This window comes from Kwoniella bestiolae, chromosome 5, assembly GCF_000512585.2.
Source record: "Kwoniella bestiolae CBS 10118 chromosome 5, complete sequence".
In the NCBI taxonomy this organism is placed as follows: Eukaryota; Fungi; Basidiomycota; class Tremellomycetes; order Tremellales; family Cryptococcaceae; genus Kwoniella; species Kwoniella bestiolae.
The window spans coordinates 2,121,899-2,140,188 of NC_089245.1; the positions used below are offsets into that span (position 1 = coordinate 2,121,899).

Here is an 18,290-nt window from a genome sequence, read left to right on the forward strand (position 1 = left end):
AAGAATGATTTAATATCGATTTCTCACATACCATCTCACCCCTTCCCAGTAGATCACCTTGTTTATATATCCTTCAGAGCCCCAGATAACCCCCAGTGTCCCACACGACCACCTCGGGGGAAGTTAGGAGACTAGCGATTCATGGCAGACGTCACGACACCTTGGCATCATCGTCCTTCTTCCTCTCTTCGTGCTGCTCCGTTGTGGTCGCTGTCCAATGGGTAGAACGGGGATGCATGCGGTTGGGATATCTCTCCGCTCACCACTATGCCAAGATGATGCATTGAGTGATGAACGAAAGTAAGAGAGACGAGATGGCAAAGAGATGAAGAGTTCAATCGTTGCTTGGCTAAAAGGGATCAGTCCAGGGGTTATGGTTATGGTTATGGTTATGAAATCGGATATACCTCGGCTATTCCTTTTTACCGGTCTGAACCGCCGGGATCAAACAGGGGGTAATACTAGTGCTAGTATCATGACGTGGCAATCTTGCTTGGCGGAGTGATCACGTAATCACCACTTGTACGCTTCCATACTGTTCATGTCGATACAGTGAGAATATCGTTTCATCCCTTCTTCAACATCTCTTCTTCTTCTTCCTCTTGATCATGCTTAGTATTTCATAAAGTCATATGATCATACTGCCATATGACATAGCGTAACGATCAGGTCTCTATACCTCTTCACTATTCTCTCCGCTTTTCTCTCTCCGCTCTGACAGTAAGTTTCAATAGGACGAGAAGCATTGCCAAGTAGCACCTATATCCTAAATGCCAAGAACCACCCTTTCAAATGATATCATCGACCCTCAACAAAGTCTTCCTCTCGAACATCTTAGCAAGAGGAAAAGGTAGCACTAAGCTCCGTCTAGAACAAAAAAAGCATGGTGGGACAGAAAACAGAAGTATACGAGCCCATCTAGAACGGTATGCATGACCGTGATCGTGATCATTATCCTATCCTATCCTATCGTAAAAAGCGAAACCCTTATCCTCTCCCTTCCTCCCTTCCGACCAATCTCTCGGATGATTCGGACCGACAGACTGTCTCTAAGCTTTATCATCCTCCTTCTCATTAGGAGGGGAAGAATCGCCAACCTCCTTACTCGCACCGATATCGGAAGTATTCCTAAATGAACGAGTACGGAAAATATCAAGTCAAATCAGCTTAACCGATCAAAGGCTCACTCAATTTGATCCAACGCGATGATAGGAAAGACGGCTCACCATCCATTAGCTTCTAAATACCGTCTGAATTCCATATCCTCATCTTCCAACTGCGCTCTCCTTTCTGGAATAAGCGTCATGACAATAACAGCGGTGACTACGCAAGTGGCAGAACCAATACAGAACATCGCTTGATGGCCCTTGATCTGAGTAGAGAATCGGGCGATAATCAAAGGGTAAATCTGGGTACCGACCGCTGCGCCAGCTTTGCCTACTGCAGCTGCGAAGCCTAGAGCGTGGCCTCTACCATGTATTGACTCAAATTGATCAGCTCTTCTGACCTATCCCAACTGATCGGATTTCGGAAATTGACGCAGAATGAGAGAGCCCAACCTAACTTACCTGATAGGAGTAGGGAATGATTCCGAGGAGACTATGAAATTACAGTTACCAGGACCAACCGATAAGAATGACTGGAAGAGACCGAAGAGCACCACAAAAGCGGCGAAGGCTCCTGTCCCCCCAGTTCGAAGAGGTTCCATCGCACCTGACACCACGATCCGGTCAATCAGTTGATGCTCACTTATCGTCCCTAATAATCTCAGCTCACCTCCGATTGCAAACCCAAATACAGCGACCATGCACAACCCAAAGGCATAACATTGTCTAGGACCCAATCAATCAATCAAGAGACTTCCCAAAATACACCCCGGGAGAGCAAAGAAATTAATCAATGCCCCCCACCCGTTGGACTGGAGGAGGGTCGCGTCCTTGTCGAAACCTGCTGCCAGGGTTGGTGCGAGCAGGTTAAACGGGTAGATGACGGTATCGTACATGAACCAAGCGAAGGAGCAGCTGTGTCGCAATAGGGCATTAGCGAGCAATTTGGGAAATCAACAAGATTGAGAACGAAGATGAACTATACTGTTGGATAGGAAGACTCACCCGAAAAGCGGTCTCCAGTATCTCTTCAAAGCCAGCTTGTATGGGAATGGTTGCTTGGCGATACCATGTTTCTTGTATAGGGTCGAATCCACTGATCGGATCCGGAAGATGAAGATGGACAAGGGGAGCTGAAAGAAGGAGATCGAACTGTCAGTCTTCCAGTCAAAGAAGAAGGACGCGAAGTTCGCATCTCGCAGAGGTAAATGCAAACTCGAGCTGTGGTTCACTCACGACTATACCAATACCGAAGCAAATTCTCCATACACCTTCCGAAGGATGTCCACCATACGCAGCAAGGACAATCAAGAACACGATGGCTGAGCCTACAAACCCAGCAATGATAGCTGTATTGGTAGCGTTCACAACCATAAAACCCCTCTTCCTTCGCAGACTATGCACAAGAAAAACCACATTCGCCATCAGCATCATTATTGAGAGACAATCGCAAGTAGAAGTAAAAAGCAGTAACCCACCCAGCAGTCTCATTAGCAGCTTCCATAGCAGAGGTACCGCACACGGCATATTCACCTCCCGCACCGAGACCTGCAACACCTCTAGCGACGACGATCATCCAGAGCATACCGTTAGGGGATTTGCCATGGGCGGCGGTGGCGAGAGTGACACCGAGGACGAGGAAGAATGTACAGCCGATGATACCCCATCGACGACCGAGACTACACCATCGAAGGACACTATGAGTTGAGGACGTCTTATCCCTGGATAGGAGTTGAGGGCTTACCGGTCAGCGCAGAGACCGAACAAAAGCATCTGGGGAAAAGATATATCAGTATCCTATGACAGAAGAAGGTAGGCCAAACAAGACACATACACCAAAGATATCACCAATCAAGATGGAATTACTAAGTCGTGCCTTCATAGTCGCAGTCATCACCTTTGGGTAGAGCTTAGACATGACGGTGTTGGTGTAACCTAAGGCCATCTTCCATAGTCAGCTTCGACCCCGAACTTTCTCTGAAGTGAGGCAATAGATGAGGACGCACCGGTAATTTGGATGTTATAACCATCAGAAAACAACGCAACACCAGAGATAAGCACAGAGAGAGTCTGCGCCCATGTTCTTTTGAGGCTCACGCCGCTCTCAAGTTCCGAAAGAGGAGCGACGTATTGTTGTTCTCGTTCTTCAGATCCATTTCTCTCCTCAGAGGGAGCGTCAAGCTTGTTTTGACTCATCGGTTCGATATTCTTCTTTTCGGTGAGGTGGAGAAGTTGTCGTGTGCTGGACAGAATCAAAGCTAGACTTCAAATTGTTCAGACTAGCGAGTTCTTATACCTTGCTGATCTATAGGCATATCCGAAGACAAAAAACCGTTTCACGACTTTTCAATCAAGCCGAAAGAAAAAGAGACATCTTGCGCCCCGTTGATTCAGCTTGGCTGTCCGACGAGATGAGGTGAACGTGCATCTTCATCGCCAATGAGATCGTCACATTCCATCTAGACCTGTCAATTGAGGGACAAGAGTCATGTTCTCCTTCATGCTTAATAGACTGACATGAAACTTGCGCTACCAGAAAAAAGCAACAACCAAGAAAGCAAAAGAAAAGGTACAACGATCGAGAGGAACCGGCGGTAGTTAGTGTATTTTTAGCCTGTACACGTACCACGTACTTCTGTCTTTCCTCCCTCTGTGTTCCGCGAGTGTAATGATCATACAGGTACCCCTCTCTCCGTAAGCGGTGATTCCGATACAAGCATGCTCGATTATTCTGATACGTACCCTAATATAACCTCCGCATACCCCCCTAAATAAGACATACGCACGTTTGCTAATCTCCTTCATCGTTATCTCTCGCCCGATCACGAACCCCTGAACCCTCACCGGAATCCCAAAATAGTCCGAACCCGAAGACGAAAGGCTCTTTCAGTTTCGGAAAAAACATAGATCCTAAGCCAATGATCAAGCAATATCGTGCACACGTTCAATCGACATGCATCTGACAGTGAACACATCGGAGCACCAATGACTATATAGAGAGAGGAAATAGTTCCTCCCTCTCCGTCAGATATGCGAGGGAATCCCGATAAACCATCGCGCTGTTGGCGTAAGGGGAAGTAGAGTGAACGGAAACATCCCGGAATGAGCAACCGGCACGTTTAAACTTCCCAATCATTTCAATCAACACGCATAGACAATCGACCTCACACGACAAGAGTTTTATCCAGAAATTTCTATCTCTCCATCTGTCGTACTATACCAGACAAAGTTTCCTTCAACCTCATACAGATCTACAAACCAGTGCAGATGGAGAGGCTCTTACGACTGGCCTGTATAGGCTCGAGCTTATCGACCAAGTGGCACGCATATGTGTTCTTACGATTGGTAAGCTATCCTTCTCACCCATGATGATACAACGGATGTTGATCTGAATGTACCACACAAAGCTGCCCTCAGGACCTGTCTATCTGCCCATCATCTACACCTCAGCAACGATCTACGTCTTGTCGTTCATCCTTTCTCGGACACTGCTCTCAAGCAAGACTACCCGACGAAGTAACGCCCTTGCAAAGGCCATCTCGCTATTGGGAGGTACATATGACGCTCAAACCCCCTCGATCAGCTGGGCAGGGTTTGTGATCACTCTTCTCGCACCGTTATGTTGCGTGGATCTGGTCTATCGAACGCATATCTTCTACCCTCAGAGGGACCTGGGATTCAGTCGAGTAGGATGGGTGACTGAAGACTCAGCGAATATACTCATTCGAGTCCCACATTCTGGAAGATACAAATTGACTTACGGCCCTACCTCCCATCCCGGAATAGTCTTGCAACTACCTGAGATTGACGACTCTACAGACTATACTATTCCTATCACGCTCCAGAACCTTCAGGCAGACACAGAGTATCTTTACTCCCTCGGCCCGGAAACACAAGGGTCATTCACGACCGCTCGGAAGGCGGAGGAGATAGACAAGTTCACGATACTCAGTACGAGCTGTCTCAAGCCGGGGTGGCCGTACAACCCGTTCACCCATCCTTTGAAAGTGGATGGGTTCACTCATTTGGACAACGCCGTGAAGAAGATGGATAGAAAGCCGGAAGCAATGTTGTTTCTGGGTGATTTCATATGTGAGTGTCACGTTATATTTGAACATTGTAAACAGGCGAGATGCTAAATCGCGCTGACGAGAATTCTTCTCTGCGTGGACTCCGACCTTCCCGCGCCTGTATCAGAGTACACCACGAGCTACTACCGACAGCTATACAGACAAGTATATTCCAGCCCATCTTGGACATCGTTGATACGGAGTATCCCATGGATACACATGTTCGACGACCATGAGATCATCAATGATTTCTCGCCTGTCAAATCGTACGATGGTCAGGACATACACATGTTCGAGAATGCGATGGAACCGTACATCTCGTATCAGCGATCCGTCAATCCGGGACCTATCAACCCTCGACAGCCCACATACTTCTCATACGAGATTGGGAGAGTATCGTTCTTCGTCCTTGATAATCGGTCTTATAGATCTAAATCACCCGTCCGACCTGGTGTCAACTCAACAGCGGGTCATGGAGACCAGTCGATGTTGGGTGAACAGCAGCTTAGGGATGTGATGGATTGGATAAATATACAGGGTAGGAAGGAGGGTAGATTGTTAGTTCTTGTTTCGGGCGTACCGGCCACGAGAAATTGGTCAGAAGGGAAGGATGAACTAGATTCCTGGGCTGTGAGTGCACAGTGACGCTGAAAAGTGAATCATGAGCTGAAAATCACATTTGCAGGGTTATCTGGACGAGCGAGAATTCATTCTGGAGCAGCTCTGGTCGGTAGGAGGAGCAGTCATCATCTCGGGCGATAGGCACGAACATGGTAAGTCCCGTCATGCAAAATCAGATCTGGATCGTACGGTTGCTTACAGTCGCCTGGGTGATATAGCCACTACCCTAATCCCACCTCCCTCAGACTCAGAATATCAAAACACATCCTCGGTGATTGAGTTCTCGACATCGCCCTTATCATTCTTCCACCTGCCTTGGGATCGCGAATACACATCCCATCCGCCCACGGACATCCCACTACACCACCAATGGGAAGGTGATAGTAGGTTTGGTATTTTCGATTTTGATACATCAGACTCTGACCAACCGAAGGTGGAGTTTGAATTGGTAGTAGATGGGGAGGAAGAATGGAGATTCGAATGGACTAAAGGTGTGGAAGTTGAGATACCAGAGCGATGGACGGCCGTATCAGCATCGTCGTAATTTGACTCGTCTCACTTTACGCATCAACAACCTCGCACGGGAAATCCGGACCGTACTAGTGAGACCGATTGTTGATTACAAAGTATCGTAATAAGTGATGCACACGAAGGGCAGGTGACTAGACCCAAGTGTAATGAATTCGTAATAAGATTGGATTTTGCCGAAGGGTGCCGAGTCTGATCGGATTAAACCGACGAAAGCACGCTCGCTTGAAAAATCAAAAAATGAGAAATACGAGTATACGAGTAGAGTAGGATTCTTCATGAGATCGCCTAAATATTGATGAATAATGAATAATTGTGTGGTTGATATGACTGATAGATCGACTCAGTCATAGCGTAGTTGACATGAGTATCATGTGTATATAACATTCCCTTGTGTGTAGTCCAGTTATACCCTTCTCAAACGGACAATCACCATCATTGGTATATATAATGACTGAATCAGATCGTGACCATCAGCAACCCCCAGCCAGACCAAGCGGTCGGTTCTCAAATTCAACATCCACCACCCTGATACCCTCCAACGAAATGACCTCCCAGACACATACACCCCATAAAACAGAGAAACCTCCTACGCCTAACTCTCTACCTGAAGGATGTACCCTTGGACCCATCCTTGGTAAGACTTCTCGCGGAGTCATCTCGATACCCAAATCTTCTGAAAGTTCCCCCGCGGTCCAGCAAGAAGAATATGAGGAGATACGTGTGATATGGGTGGATTTTCCAGCCGGTTCAAAAGAAAACCCATTTTCTTTCTCCACAAAGCGGAAATTGGGGATCATGGCAGTCGCGCTGTTCTTTGCGAATATAACGGCGTATGAGACTTCCTCGTACTCTATTGGTATACCGTCGATGAAGAGGGATCTGGGAGCTACGGATCTGCAGGCTGCTTCGGGGATATCTCTGTATGGATGGGTGAGCAAAGCATTCCCTTCTGTGTGTGTATCTCGTACAATTTTGCTCACGAAGGATGATTAGGGATTTGCTATTGGCCCGCTGGCGTTGGCCCCTCTCACTGAGGAGTTTGGAAGATACTGGATGTACATCGGTTCCATTGTGACTTATGCTTTATGCCATTTATCTCATGGATTGTGAGTAGGTTTTCTGGACAGCATATGCAACCTTTACTGATCTTGCATGCTTATGACTCAGAGGCACAAATATGGGATCCGTCCTTGTCGGAAGATTCCTGATGGGACTCACGGGATGTATAGGAGCAACAGTGGTAGCGGGCACGGTGTCGGACTTGTACCCTCCTCATAAGTGAGTATCGCGATCTGCAGTGGGGCAATGCTCACTTCTTTCGATTTAGACGAGGTCCACCGATGTCCCTTTTCACTCTGATGGTTGTTATCGGACCGGGTTTGGGAGCAGCTACAATGTGTTGGGCTGAAGCGAACACACGTTTGGAATGGCGGTGGATAGCCTGGATACAGATGAGTGAGCGAGAGGTTACCTTTAAAATCTTCCTTCCTCCAACCCATCCCAAATAACCGGGCATGCCTTCTCCCTTTCGTTCACCATTGCTGATGGATAATGATACAGTCGCTCTTGGAGTATATTGGCCAATCGCATATTTCGTGCTCAAAGAGACTCGAGCATCGGTACTACTGAGGCGCAAGGCGAAGAAGTTAAGAACGCAAAGAGGGATGCAAGATGGAGGAAGGTATACTGCAAGGAGTGAAGTTGATAAAGAAGCATTCTGGACTGCTATGAGGAAGAGTCTCAGTAGACCTATACGTGAGCTACAGTCTATCCCCTTTATGATATCTGTCTCAACAAGACTAATGTAACCTCATGAGAAATCAGTCTTCGTCACGATGGAGCCGGTAGTCACCTTCTTTGCAATTTGGGCGGCGTTGGTATGGGGTGTCTTCTTCATTCAGATCGCTGGGCTCTCGTATGTCTTCAGAACTATCTACGGATTCGGAACTACCGCTGCAGGATCGACATATTGGGCTATAGTGTGAGCCATTCAACGTTCCTTTCTACCGTATTACCATTCGCTGATGGCGACTTGTTCAGCATCGGCACAGTGATTGGGTATTTGCTGAATCCTATTCAAGATGCTTTATACAAGTAAGTCAAGCATTGGCCTGATCTTCAATATAATGCTAATCTTGATATTCAGGCGGAACGTAGGTCGTATAGGAGTAGAAGCTAGACTATACGCACCATGCGTAGCTGGGATAGTCTTCGCTGTAGGATGTATCATATTTGGACTCACCTCTGTGCCAAATGTGCATTGGATCGGTCCATGTATTGGTGTAGCCATCATATTAGCTGCGGCGTTTACGATTTATCAGACTTGTTTTATATAGTAAGTTGATCTTCATCTGCGGGGCTGGTCTTTTCCCCGAAAGCTCAAATCTCATGGATAAGACATTGTGCTGACTCGAATGATGCTAGTCTGTCGGAATGCTACGGATCGCACGCTTCGTCAGCCGTTGCTGGAATGTCATTTTTGCGTATCTTGGTAGGAAGCAGTTTCGCCATGTTTACGAATCAAGTGAGTCTTAGTGTCTCCTTTCTCATGTGCTCATTTGTCTCGTCATCTCATGAAATCACACCAACAGCTGTTCGACACGATGACACCCCGCTGGGGCTTATTCATGATCGGCTGTATCGCCCTGTTACTCGCCCCTGTCCCCTTCATCGCATTATTCAAGGGACCATGGATTAGGGAGAGATCGCCGTATAGTAAAGTCCTCATGGCAGAGGAGAGAAAGAGGTTGGAGGCGGAAGGACTGATGGAGGGTGAGGGATCGGATGATTTGGAAAGTAGGATGGAGAGGATGGAAGGGGAGTCGGTGATGGAGGATGATAGGTTGAGGGACGAAAGGGAACATGGTCACGGGCATGAGTATGAGCATGAGCACGAGCATAGACACAAAGGTAGACATACGCATAGGCACACAAAAGGACAATAATACAATGGATGGACCCGGATCTAATGCATATAGTCTCGACGCGTGACGACACGAAGTGCATTGAGTAGAAAGATAATTCAGTAGATATGCAGAGGATATTTGCGAGCCATTCGTTGTATTTGAGTGATTCACCCAAAGCTGGACCATCTCATAATGAATGGGCTGAGAATTGGAGCAGATCCGCAAGACCACAAGAGATAGATTCCGTGATGCAAAGATACGATCTCACAGGACTTCGCACCCTCCGATTAAACTGACGGCCGAACTTTCAAACCGGAGACACAATCAGGTTCCTAGATGGATCACTGATACACCGCCATCGAGGGCGAATCGCCAGGCACACCGCCATTTGAAAATGAAACAACACCACGGTTCGTCGAGCGCAGGTCGTGCTCCGCTCCGACAAGCGATGAGTCAAGATGAGGCACGAGACTCAAAGCCATTTACCGTAAAGCCAGGAGCAGTAACGCATCCTACCTATACTGTGTCATGTTGGTGCTCCGAGCGTCCATTCAAACGTGTATATATAGGTATCCATCCCGCACCTCTCCCAACCCTTTCCTCTAGCGTTCATCAATCAACATTATATCTATCACCAACAAATCATCCTAAACTTTCAGCTTAAACATTACAATGCAGCTTCAAAACGCTTCGACGGTAGGATACGGATCCGTTGTCCGCCTCTCAGCCAACGTAAGCTGGGCATACCCATTTCTACCCGGAGAACCCCCCAACGTAATCCGATATCAATTCGCCGGATGTGTCCCATCCAACATCACCATAGCCAGTACATGCTGCACCGCTGTCAACGGCACATTCGTTAATGAATACCTCAATAATACTCGATCACTCTCCGCGGACGAGCTCAAGAGTATCTTCGGCAATGACACAAAGGCAACGAGCGGTTGGAATGTCGGTAACTTGACGGAAGCTGCGGATGCAGGCACAGAAGGAAATATTCATTGGTGCACCATGGCTTATAACCCGATGTCGTCCGAATCACTCCAAGGATCAGGATATCAATCGGGCCCTACTTTAGGAAATGTGCCAGAGGCCATGCAAAAGTGGATACAATGCTTCAACGACAACGTACCCCAAGATGCGGTCAACAAGTCCCAAGCCGCTTATGTGTGCGCGACGGACGATGCTAGGAAAGGTGGAACGATCGAAGGTTTCAATAGATACATAGGTCAGCAAGGAAGCGGTGCTTCAAATAGATTGGCTTATACCTACAAGTCCTGGTGGAACGTGCTTGGGTTGATGGTCGTGGTGGTTGCGTGTCTGAACTAAGGTGAGTGATAGTTTCTCATGCCAAAGTGATCCTCTTCACTGCGAGACTCTCTTCGATCGTTGATTGATGGACCACCCTCAGAAACCCACACGACACTCTTTCTCCTTCTATAAATCGACGATCCGGCCCGCGTAGTTGGAAGAAGGATCGATGATTTACATACTTATTGGTAATAGGAAATGAGGCGAGAATTATTTGGAAATGGAGGAGATCAATGGATTGACCGATTGAAACAGACTCCAGTTGTACGTTGTCATTCACAAGGAATTTGTACCTCTTATCTTACGTCTCAAAGCGGGACACTAGACCTCGCATGTGATGTAATATGATCGTAGACTTCACGTTTAGTGCTCTCTTGACCAAGCACTCGTGGTTCACAACTGGGATGTAACTTGTTCTATCTCTCCCTGCTGGCTGTCGCAGTCATCGTAGGGATCCGAAAACACTCAACAATCACTGACTAATCTACAACACGGTGTACAATGAATGCAAGGCGACTTCCCCAATAACTTGTCTTCCTTGTTCACTTGAAAACAAATACATTCACATCGTTTACATCTATCGGATCATCAGTACGATTTCAATCCAGCAAGTTGCTGCATCCTCTCAGTCAACACTGGCTTCTCCAGCGGTTCAAGTCTCTCGTTCTCCATGGCGTGAGGGTCGATCTTACTGCCCGTCATTCGGAACATCAGAGGGTCGTGGGTCTGTTGGCGAACGAAGTTAGCAATTGTGTCCGTGTGGGTGTTGATGATCATGCATGAACTGACGGACAAGGAGTAGAGTGTGCAGATACTCACCGTACTGATGTACTGCTCAGCAGCAATCTTTCTGACCTCCTTCATCTCCGGTAGTAAATCCGATGCGGGTTTATAACAGACGTCTATGTCCAAAAAAGGGACATATATGAGCATTGTCCCAGGCCATATTCATCACTAGCAGAGCACTGAATGTCCACTCACAAGATGCTATTCGAGGTCTATCCCCCTCGGTGAGAGTACCATAATGGATTGTCCTCGAGTCCCATAAGATCAGATCGCCCGGAGCAGCTTCTACTTTTACCCATTTACACCCCCTGTCAAAGAACCATTGAAGGTGTTCATCCGTGTACCAATGTGCATCTCGCCAGGTCCACCCTTCGGCAGGCATCTCATGTTTGAAAGCTTCAAAGAATTCGTTGTAGTATTTGATGGATCCCTCCAACACCCTGAGACCACCATCTTGAGGACCGTTCTCTTCCTACGAGTACAAAGTCAGTACGGATCACCTGAGGATATTAGAGCCGTACCCACTAGATTCATGATACCTTGGATACAATGTTTGTACTGTCGGTTAGGACTTTGGTCCACATGAGGCCAAGCTTTACTTCGTTGACCCTCAAGCTCCTCCGCAGGTAGGGGAAGGGTCACGTTGATACCGTCTACAATTACGTGTCAGCTCAGTATATCGTGATAGGATACACGACTTACCGAACGAAACGAGGAGTTCCTGAGTACCCCATATCTTTGCAAATTCATTGATCAAGGCTTCCTCCCCTCGGATGTCCCATACGAACTGTTCGTGTCCCACACCATATCGGTTGAATAGACCTCCTCGGTGGAAAGCAGGCAGTTGATCGATATGCCATGTCGATCGGTCGTCCGCTTCGAAACCGGTGCCAAAAGATTCGAGCCATTTGTAGACTCTATCGACATACTGAGCAGCTCTTTCTCTAGGTATGATACCTTTAACTACTTGATACTATACGTGATACGTCAGCCGGTGAATACTCATCAATTAGGTGGAGTGAAATGTGATAGCAGAGACGGGCATCACTTACACCCTTCGATTCCAGGTCAGGATAAGCAGAGGAGTCAGGGGTATGATGCGCTCCACGGAGCTTCAGAGTCCCCTTGACCAAAGATTCGGGTGGATGAGCACCTGTGAGGAGAGTTTGAGTTATCATTTGCACCATATTGAGTTGCTCGAGATAGTGAGATTTGTAGTGTGCGGGAGAGTTGGCCGAGCAAAACAAGTCGCTATCTTACAGGTCAAGCAAAGCTCAGCTATTTATCTATGCTTGTCGGCTATGCGTATTGCTTATCGACGATGAGAGAGAATGCAGTATGATAACCTCCCCACTCTGTCCTGGCATATCAAATTGGGGGACCCGAGACTAGCCGTTGCAGTACTGTGCATACCGGCACAAAGTTACACCACTCTTGCTATCTCAGATTGGGAGTAAGAAGAAGTGAGATCCACATGAAACCCGTCAATCAGTCTATTATACATCCGCCCGCTCAAAGGATCCGTGGTTTTGCCCGAAGAACGAAATGCGGGCATTCCTTCCTTTCGTCTTACCCCTCCGTGTTCACCTGGGCAATACCCCATGGAGCAAATGGTAAAACAATAAACTAACAACGGCATTTCCCACGGATCACCGCGTGTGACGAGACTTAACAAGGTTAATGGAGGTAAGCGCGGAAACTAAGTGCAAGTACTGTCTCCCCTTCGCCTTCTTCTAAACGTGCAACTCCCATATCGATCGGATCTCATGACCTACTTTACCCCACTTTTACCATCCTCATTCATGGCCATTATTTCCTGTTTGAGCCGATACTTGATCAGAGTGGGGGAGATCTATCGCAGGTCTCCGAAGGGGCTTCAGTCTGGAGTCTGCTAGTCCCTGCTAGCTCCAATCAGATACTCTGAAGATCGCATCCCCAGAGCTTATCTGTTTGTTTGTCGAACTCCCGGCAAACCTGTCGAATATGCTTATCGTCATGTGACCATACAAGAGTGGAGGAGAAGAATGTCCGGACGTTGCCAAAAGTGGGGGAGATAAGTTAATTCGACCAAGATAGAGATTGTCGATAGATAGATAAAACAGATATATAAACCACCTGTACACTTGCTACCCCTCGATAACTCTATCTAATCTATTCCTTGTGAATAACCCTTCCACCTCTGCGCCATGTCCAACCCTCATACCGCGTCTCGAGCGGAGGACATCCACCCCGTAGACGACAAGAATATATTGGCTCACGGACACAATGTGGACGAGGTTGAAGATAATATCATCAAACCAGGTGGAGTAGGGGATATGAGTCCTGAAGATCGTGCGACCGCACTCAAACTCGCACTCGAAGTCGATCCGGGTATCCCTGTGAAATCATGGAGGATGGTACATTTCATCTCCATGATGATTGTTGTTTGCGCGTGCGGGACCGATGCTGGTGAGTGATGTTGTTCTTCTGCTGGAATGTATGGCGAAGGACATAGTGCTGATGGGGTAAACTTATCGCTTATAGGTTTCGATGGAACGGTCATGGGAGCGGTCAACTCGATGAAACAATGGCAAAGCTATTTCGGTTTAGAATCGGCAAGTAAAAGTACTGGTATTATCTTTGTAAGTGATTTCGAACAATCAACAAAAAATAAACCTCGCTGACAATGATATCTGCTTTCACATAGGGGATGTACACTATCGGACAAATCTTGGCTTTCTTCCCTACCGCCTATCTCCCTGATAGGATCGGAAGAAAAGCAAGTATGTTCATCGGTAATATCGTTCTGATGTGAGTGAGACCTTATCTGTGACTATCAACGTATACACATGCTGAATGTACGTGATTAGTGGAGGAGCAATCCTGGACATCTCAAGCAAAGGATTTCCAGATGTTCATCTGGGGAAGACTATTGACGGGTTTAGGATGTACATTTGCTGCTTCATCTGCGTAAGTTCACTTCATTTGATATTGCACCCATCCACTCTCTGATGAAGACCCTTCATCATCCACAGCAAATCATACATGAGTGAGATCACCCCACCGGATACTCGAGGACGATGGATGGGTCTGCTCAATTCATTCTACTACGTCGGACAACTCACCGCATCCGGCATCGCCGTCCCTCTTGGTCGACACGCAAGCAACTGGTCTTGGAGAGCACCCCTACTCCTGCAAGCTGCTCCTGCAGCTATCAATGTAGCATTCGTCCTCTTCCTTCCGGAATCACCCAGATGGTTGTTCGCCAATGGGAAAGTGGATCAAGCTAGACATGTATTGGCGAAACTCCATTCGAGAAATCGGGATGAGAATTCACCTATCGTAACAATCCAAATAGGAGAATTTGAGGAGAATCTCTCAGAGGGAGGTAGGTAACTAATCTTACGACGACGAAGATTTAAAGGCTAAGGGGTTCAATCAATGTACAGGCGCAGACAAACGATGGTGGGATTTCAGAGCTTTGTTCAAGACTAGAGCGTCGCGATACAGATTTGGAATGTGTGCTATCATTGCGGTATGGGGTGCATTGGCCGGGAACAGTTTGATCTCCTGTGAGTGCTCTGGCGATGTACATATTATGAGGCCCAGTACACTAACTCAATCTCACGTAGACTTCCTGCCCGTATTGCTTCTGCAAGCCGGTATCACCTCCCCCGACAGGCAACGAGTGTAAGTAATTCATAAATCACCCTAATAAGTACGACTCAAGTGATTAACCTATGTTTAACTTACAGATTGAACTTTGCCAACTCACTCACATCGATGGGTGGAGCTCTGACCGGAACCTTCCTCACTGATCATGTCGGTCGACGACCACTCTTGTTATTCGGCAGTTCATCATGTATGATCGGTATGGCTCTTGCTGCTGGTCTCTTGTCCCCCGCAGGAGAACAGAGTACTGTCAGAGCCAACGCCGGTATCTCCTTCATCTGTAAGCCATCTCAATCGTTTCCTCAAAAGTACGCAACTGACCTATTTTCCCTCGTCAGTCCTTTTCATGATCTGTTATAGTGCGGGTTTCACCCCGCTGCAAGGGCTGTACGTCGCCGAGGTCCTCCCGTACGAGAACCGAGCCAAGGGTATCGCATTGCAAACGTGGCTAGGAGCTTTGTGTAATATCATAAACACCTTTGCTTTACCCGTCGCACTTCAAAAGATCAAGTGGAAAAGTAAGAAATCGATTTCGCGTCTCTAGGTCCAAAACACTGATGAGATCTCTCGTCTTAGCCTACATCATCTTCAGTGCATGGGACGCCGTAGGGTTTGTCATCATCTTCTTGTTCGCCGTAGAAACCAAGCGACTCTCTCTCGAAGACCTGGATCACATCTTCGAGGCTAAGAGCCCTAAGAAAGCAAGTTTCGAGCTTGCCAGAGCTGCTAACAAGAGAGTCAAGCAGGAGAAGGAAGCTGCTAGGTTGAATGGTCTGTAGGTCGTGATCGAAGAGGGTGGGTGTGCACGAGCGGAGGATACGGTATAAACATTCAGCAGGTATAGGGTTTGTACAAAGTTGTCAGGTGATAAAGCTTCAATTTAGTTATTTAATCAAATTTTGATTACAGTGAATCTCTCTTTCAACAGAGTTAGCTTGTTCTGATTCCCGTCGTATGAACGTGAGGTAATATATGTATGTCATGGGTGTATGTTGCGAGTATGATCACGTTCAGGATACGAGCACCAGGTCTCTTTTAATCGGATGTCTAGAATGCCACCTGTATTCATTCTAAAGGTGTGGCCGACGGCCATCAGGCTTGGCACTGTTTTGTTTTTGTCTGCTTGGTCATCCATCGTTCATCTTCCATATTTGCTGGACATGTGGATATATATGTATACGGTTCTGACTGACGACCTACAGACATGATTTATCAACGTATCACATATTGACAACAATGTCAACCGAAAACATTCTCCTTCTCGGAGCTACAGGTAAGTCCGTTTAAGCGCACCTTAGTATCCCTCTTCGATGCTAACAGACATTATAGGAGCATCCGGAATCGCGTTTCTCGAACATGTCCTGACTATCAAGGACGGACCTAGATTGTCTCTGCTGGTCAGGAATAAAGCCAAATTACCTCAGGGGCTCATCGCTCAATACTCGGAGAGGGTGACCGTTGTAGAGGGGCAGCTGGACGATGAGACGAAATTGGAGGATGTTATGAAGAATGGTATAACGAGTGTTGTTGGTCTTTTGGTGAGTCTCATCATCATATATGTCCAACTCACAGAGAGCGATGAGCTAATTGGTTGCTCTTCCGTAGGGCGCATATCCATCACTGTATCATCTCATCTCCCGTAGCACACCCACACCTATCGCAGATTCCTTGCACGTCATCAAAAGAGTAATGAAGAGATATGGAGTGAGACGTCTCCTGGCGCTGTCGACTCCTCGTCATTCGGTACCTGGTGAAGTAGTAAGTATCGGGTGAATAACAAGATGACCAGCTCCTGCGCTGATTGGATCGGTGTTCTGATTCAGTATACATGGCCCCAATACATCACCACCCAGTTCATCCCATCAATCTTCATGCCCCAAGGATCAGCCGAGATGACAGCCATATCAGAGGTCTGCGCCGACGACGATTTCGATTACACCATCTTCCGTGTCCCTTTCCTATCTGCAAGTTTGGAGGACCGCAAGGTATATGCTGGATTCTACGGTCCAGATTACAAGGGGTCGCAGGAACTGTCTAGGGCAAGTCTGGCTAAATGGATATACCAAGAGATACAGGAAAGAAATTGGGTGCAGAAACAACCGGTTTTGGGCAACTACTGATATATCAGTGGACGTTGTTCGTATCATAAGTGCATGTGAGTTAACGATACATCTTTAGATCATCTAAAAGCTACAACTCATTCTATATACAATCTACAAGCCCCGTGCATGAGCTTCTTTTCCATCTGATATCTTGCGCATCATCACCATCGTCTCCTCCGAAATACCTTAGAAAGCAGCAGGTAACCACTGGTCCATGACTATATCGTAAAAGATGATAGTAGCCATGACCAACGTGTAATCCATATTGGCAGCGATGTCAATCTGACGCTACATGAGTTGTACCCATCATCCATCAGTACGACTTCTGTGCTAAGCGATCCCGTCAAATGCTCACCTTCTTGCTATACCAATGATCCTTGTGCACAGAAGCTACAACCTCACCCTCCATCAACAGCTTCCTATCACCTCTACATTTCCAAGTCTCGTATTCTAGGTATCTCGTTTGTCCAGTCTTTTGATCGGTGAATTCAGTTTGGATGTTACTGTCTCCTGCACAGGCCAATGATTTGTTAGCTCCACAGCCAACATCGGGAGTCGACGTGAAGAGCCAACTCACTCCTCCTCTTCCCACCTAGTTTCACCGTAAACACCTGTTCTCCTGAAGGTGTACTACCCGCGATTGCCCAATCTAACGTCTTCATCTTGACGGCGAGACGTACAGCTTCGTTACCTTCCGTATCGAATATAGCTATCAAGTAAAGTTAGCCTTAGCTTTATACCGGGATGAATGGTGGAAGATCTGCTTGGAGGATTCAGAAGGCATATGTAAAAGCTAAAGAAGTCGAAGCCGAAGCAACTCACTGGTATCTTGCCTTAAATTGGCTTTGCCCACAGATTTCACAAAGTCCTGATCATCCCCATCTTTGAACAAGTAGTCGCCCTGATGTGCCAGGTCAGCAACGGACTTCACCATTTGGTTAATGTCGAGTTAGACTCACCCCACTCAAGGACCAACACTTCTTGTACGCGTTCAAGGTGATAGGCTCGTCGATACAATATCTCGAGTCGTGACCAGTTGGGACATCGAGGTCAGCCATGATGGGTAGTTTGGTGATAGGTGACATGGTAAAGTAAGTGTGAATTGGTGAGTGTGTGAAAGTAGATTCGAATTAAGATCGTAGTTGAAGCTGCTTGGTATGTATGCTGATTGATAACGGTTGTATCTTAGAGGTCTTGATGCTTGTA

The 18,290-nt window shown here is 47.1% G+C and overlaps 8 protein-coding genes across 8 annotated transcripts; 5 read left to right on the forward strand and 3 right to left on the reverse strand.

Annotated features, from left to right (window-relative positions):
• Positions 1 to 1,049: 1,049 nt before the first annotated feature.
• Positions 1,050 to 3,302, reverse strand: I302_107190 (uncharacterized protein; the record flags this gene model as incomplete). Its single annotated transcript, XM_019192160.1, has 11 exons — positions 1,050 to 1,128; positions 1,227 to 1,469; positions 1,569 to 1,713; positions 1,777 to 1,832; positions 1,875 to 2,021; positions 2,112 to 2,239; positions 2,343 to 2,502; positions 2,585 to 2,785; positions 2,851 to 2,879; positions 2,941 to 3,041; positions 3,113 to 3,302. The coding sequence occupies 11 exons, from the start codon at positions 3,300 to 3,302 to the stop codon at positions 1,050 to 1,052; spliced, it is 1,479 nt and encodes a 492-aa protein (XP_019045157.1).
• A 1,071-nt stretch (positions 3,303 to 4,373) lies between these two features.
• On the forward strand, positions 4,374 to 6,341 carry I302_107191 (uncharacterized protein; the record flags this gene model as incomplete). Its single annotated transcript, XM_019192159.1, has 5 exons — positions 4,374 to 4,451; positions 4,514 to 5,202; positions 5,260 to 5,806; positions 5,862 to 5,949; positions 6,016 to 6,341. 5 exons carry the CDS (start codon positions 4,374 to 4,376, stop codon positions 6,339 to 6,341), a joined length of 1,728 nt encoding a protein of 575 aa, XP_019045156.1.
• A 530-nt stretch (positions 6,342 to 6,871) lies between these two features.
• Positions 6,872 to 9,273, forward strand: I302_107192 (uncharacterized protein; the record flags this gene model as incomplete). Its single annotated transcript, XM_019192158.1, has 10 exons — positions 6,872 to 7,258; positions 7,322 to 7,434; positions 7,496 to 7,606; positions 7,656 to 7,783; positions 7,889 to 8,083; positions 8,153 to 8,309; positions 8,369 to 8,422; positions 8,475 to 8,663; positions 8,753 to 8,852; positions 8,920 to 9,273. 10 exons carry the CDS (start codon positions 6,872 to 6,874, stop codon positions 9,271 to 9,273), a joined length of 1,788 nt encoding a protein of 595 aa, XP_019045155.1.
• A 633-nt stretch (positions 9,274 to 9,906) lies between these two features.
• Positions 9,907 to 10,563, forward strand: I302_107193 (uncharacterized protein; the record flags this gene model as incomplete). Its single annotated transcript, XM_019192157.1, has 1 exon — positions 9,907 to 10,563. The coding sequence occupies one exon, from the start codon at positions 9,907 to 9,909 to the stop codon at positions 10,561 to 10,563; it is 657 nt and encodes a 218-aa protein (XP_019045154.1).
• Positions 10,564 to 11,133: 570 nt separating this feature from the next.
• On the reverse strand, positions 11,134 to 12,518 carry I302_107194 (uncharacterized protein; the record flags this gene model as incomplete). The annotated part of the gene is made up of 6 exons (XM_019192156.1): positions 11,134 to 11,271; positions 11,365 to 11,447; positions 11,527 to 11,803; positions 11,857 to 11,984; positions 12,034 to 12,304; positions 12,384 to 12,518. The coding sequence occupies 6 exons, from the start codon at positions 12,516 to 12,518 to the stop codon at positions 11,134 to 11,136; spliced, it is 1,032 nt and encodes a 343-aa protein (XP_019045153.1).
• Positions 12,519 to 13,517: 999 nt separating this feature from the next.
• I302_107195 (uncharacterized protein) lies at positions 13,518 to 15,761 on the forward strand (the record flags this gene model as incomplete). The annotated part of the gene is made up of 10 exons (XM_065870413.1): positions 13,518 to 13,779; positions 13,855 to 13,952; positions 14,018 to 14,093; positions 14,181 to 14,280; positions 14,346 to 14,698; positions 14,760 to 14,882; positions 14,943 to 15,000; positions 15,066 to 15,262; positions 15,321 to 15,500; positions 15,559 to 15,761. The coding sequence occupies 10 exons, from the start codon at positions 13,518 to 13,520 to the stop codon at positions 15,759 to 15,761; spliced, it is 1,650 nt and encodes a 549-aa protein (XP_065726485.1).
• Positions 15,762 to 16,218: 457 nt separating this feature from the next.
• Positions 16,219 to 17,102, forward strand: I302_107196 (uncharacterized protein; the record flags this gene model as incomplete). The annotated part of the gene is made up of 4 exons (XM_019192154.1): positions 16,219 to 16,255; positions 16,312 to 16,520; positions 16,588 to 16,740; positions 16,806 to 17,102. 4 exons carry the CDS (start codon positions 16,219 to 16,221, stop codon positions 17,100 to 17,102), a joined length of 696 nt encoding a protein of 231 aa, XP_019045151.1.
• A 168-nt stretch (positions 17,103 to 17,270) lies between these two features.
• Positions 17,271 to 18,169, reverse strand: I302_107197 (uncharacterized protein; the record flags this gene model as incomplete). The annotated part of the gene is made up of 5 exons (XM_019192153.1): positions 17,271 to 17,372; positions 17,440 to 17,594; positions 17,662 to 17,793; positions 17,907 to 17,985; positions 18,044 to 18,169. The coding sequence occupies 5 exons, from the start codon at positions 18,167 to 18,169 to the stop codon at positions 17,271 to 17,273; spliced, it is 594 nt and encodes a 197-aa protein (XP_019045150.1).
• Between the last annotated feature and the right edge of the window lie 121 nt (positions 18,170 to 18,290).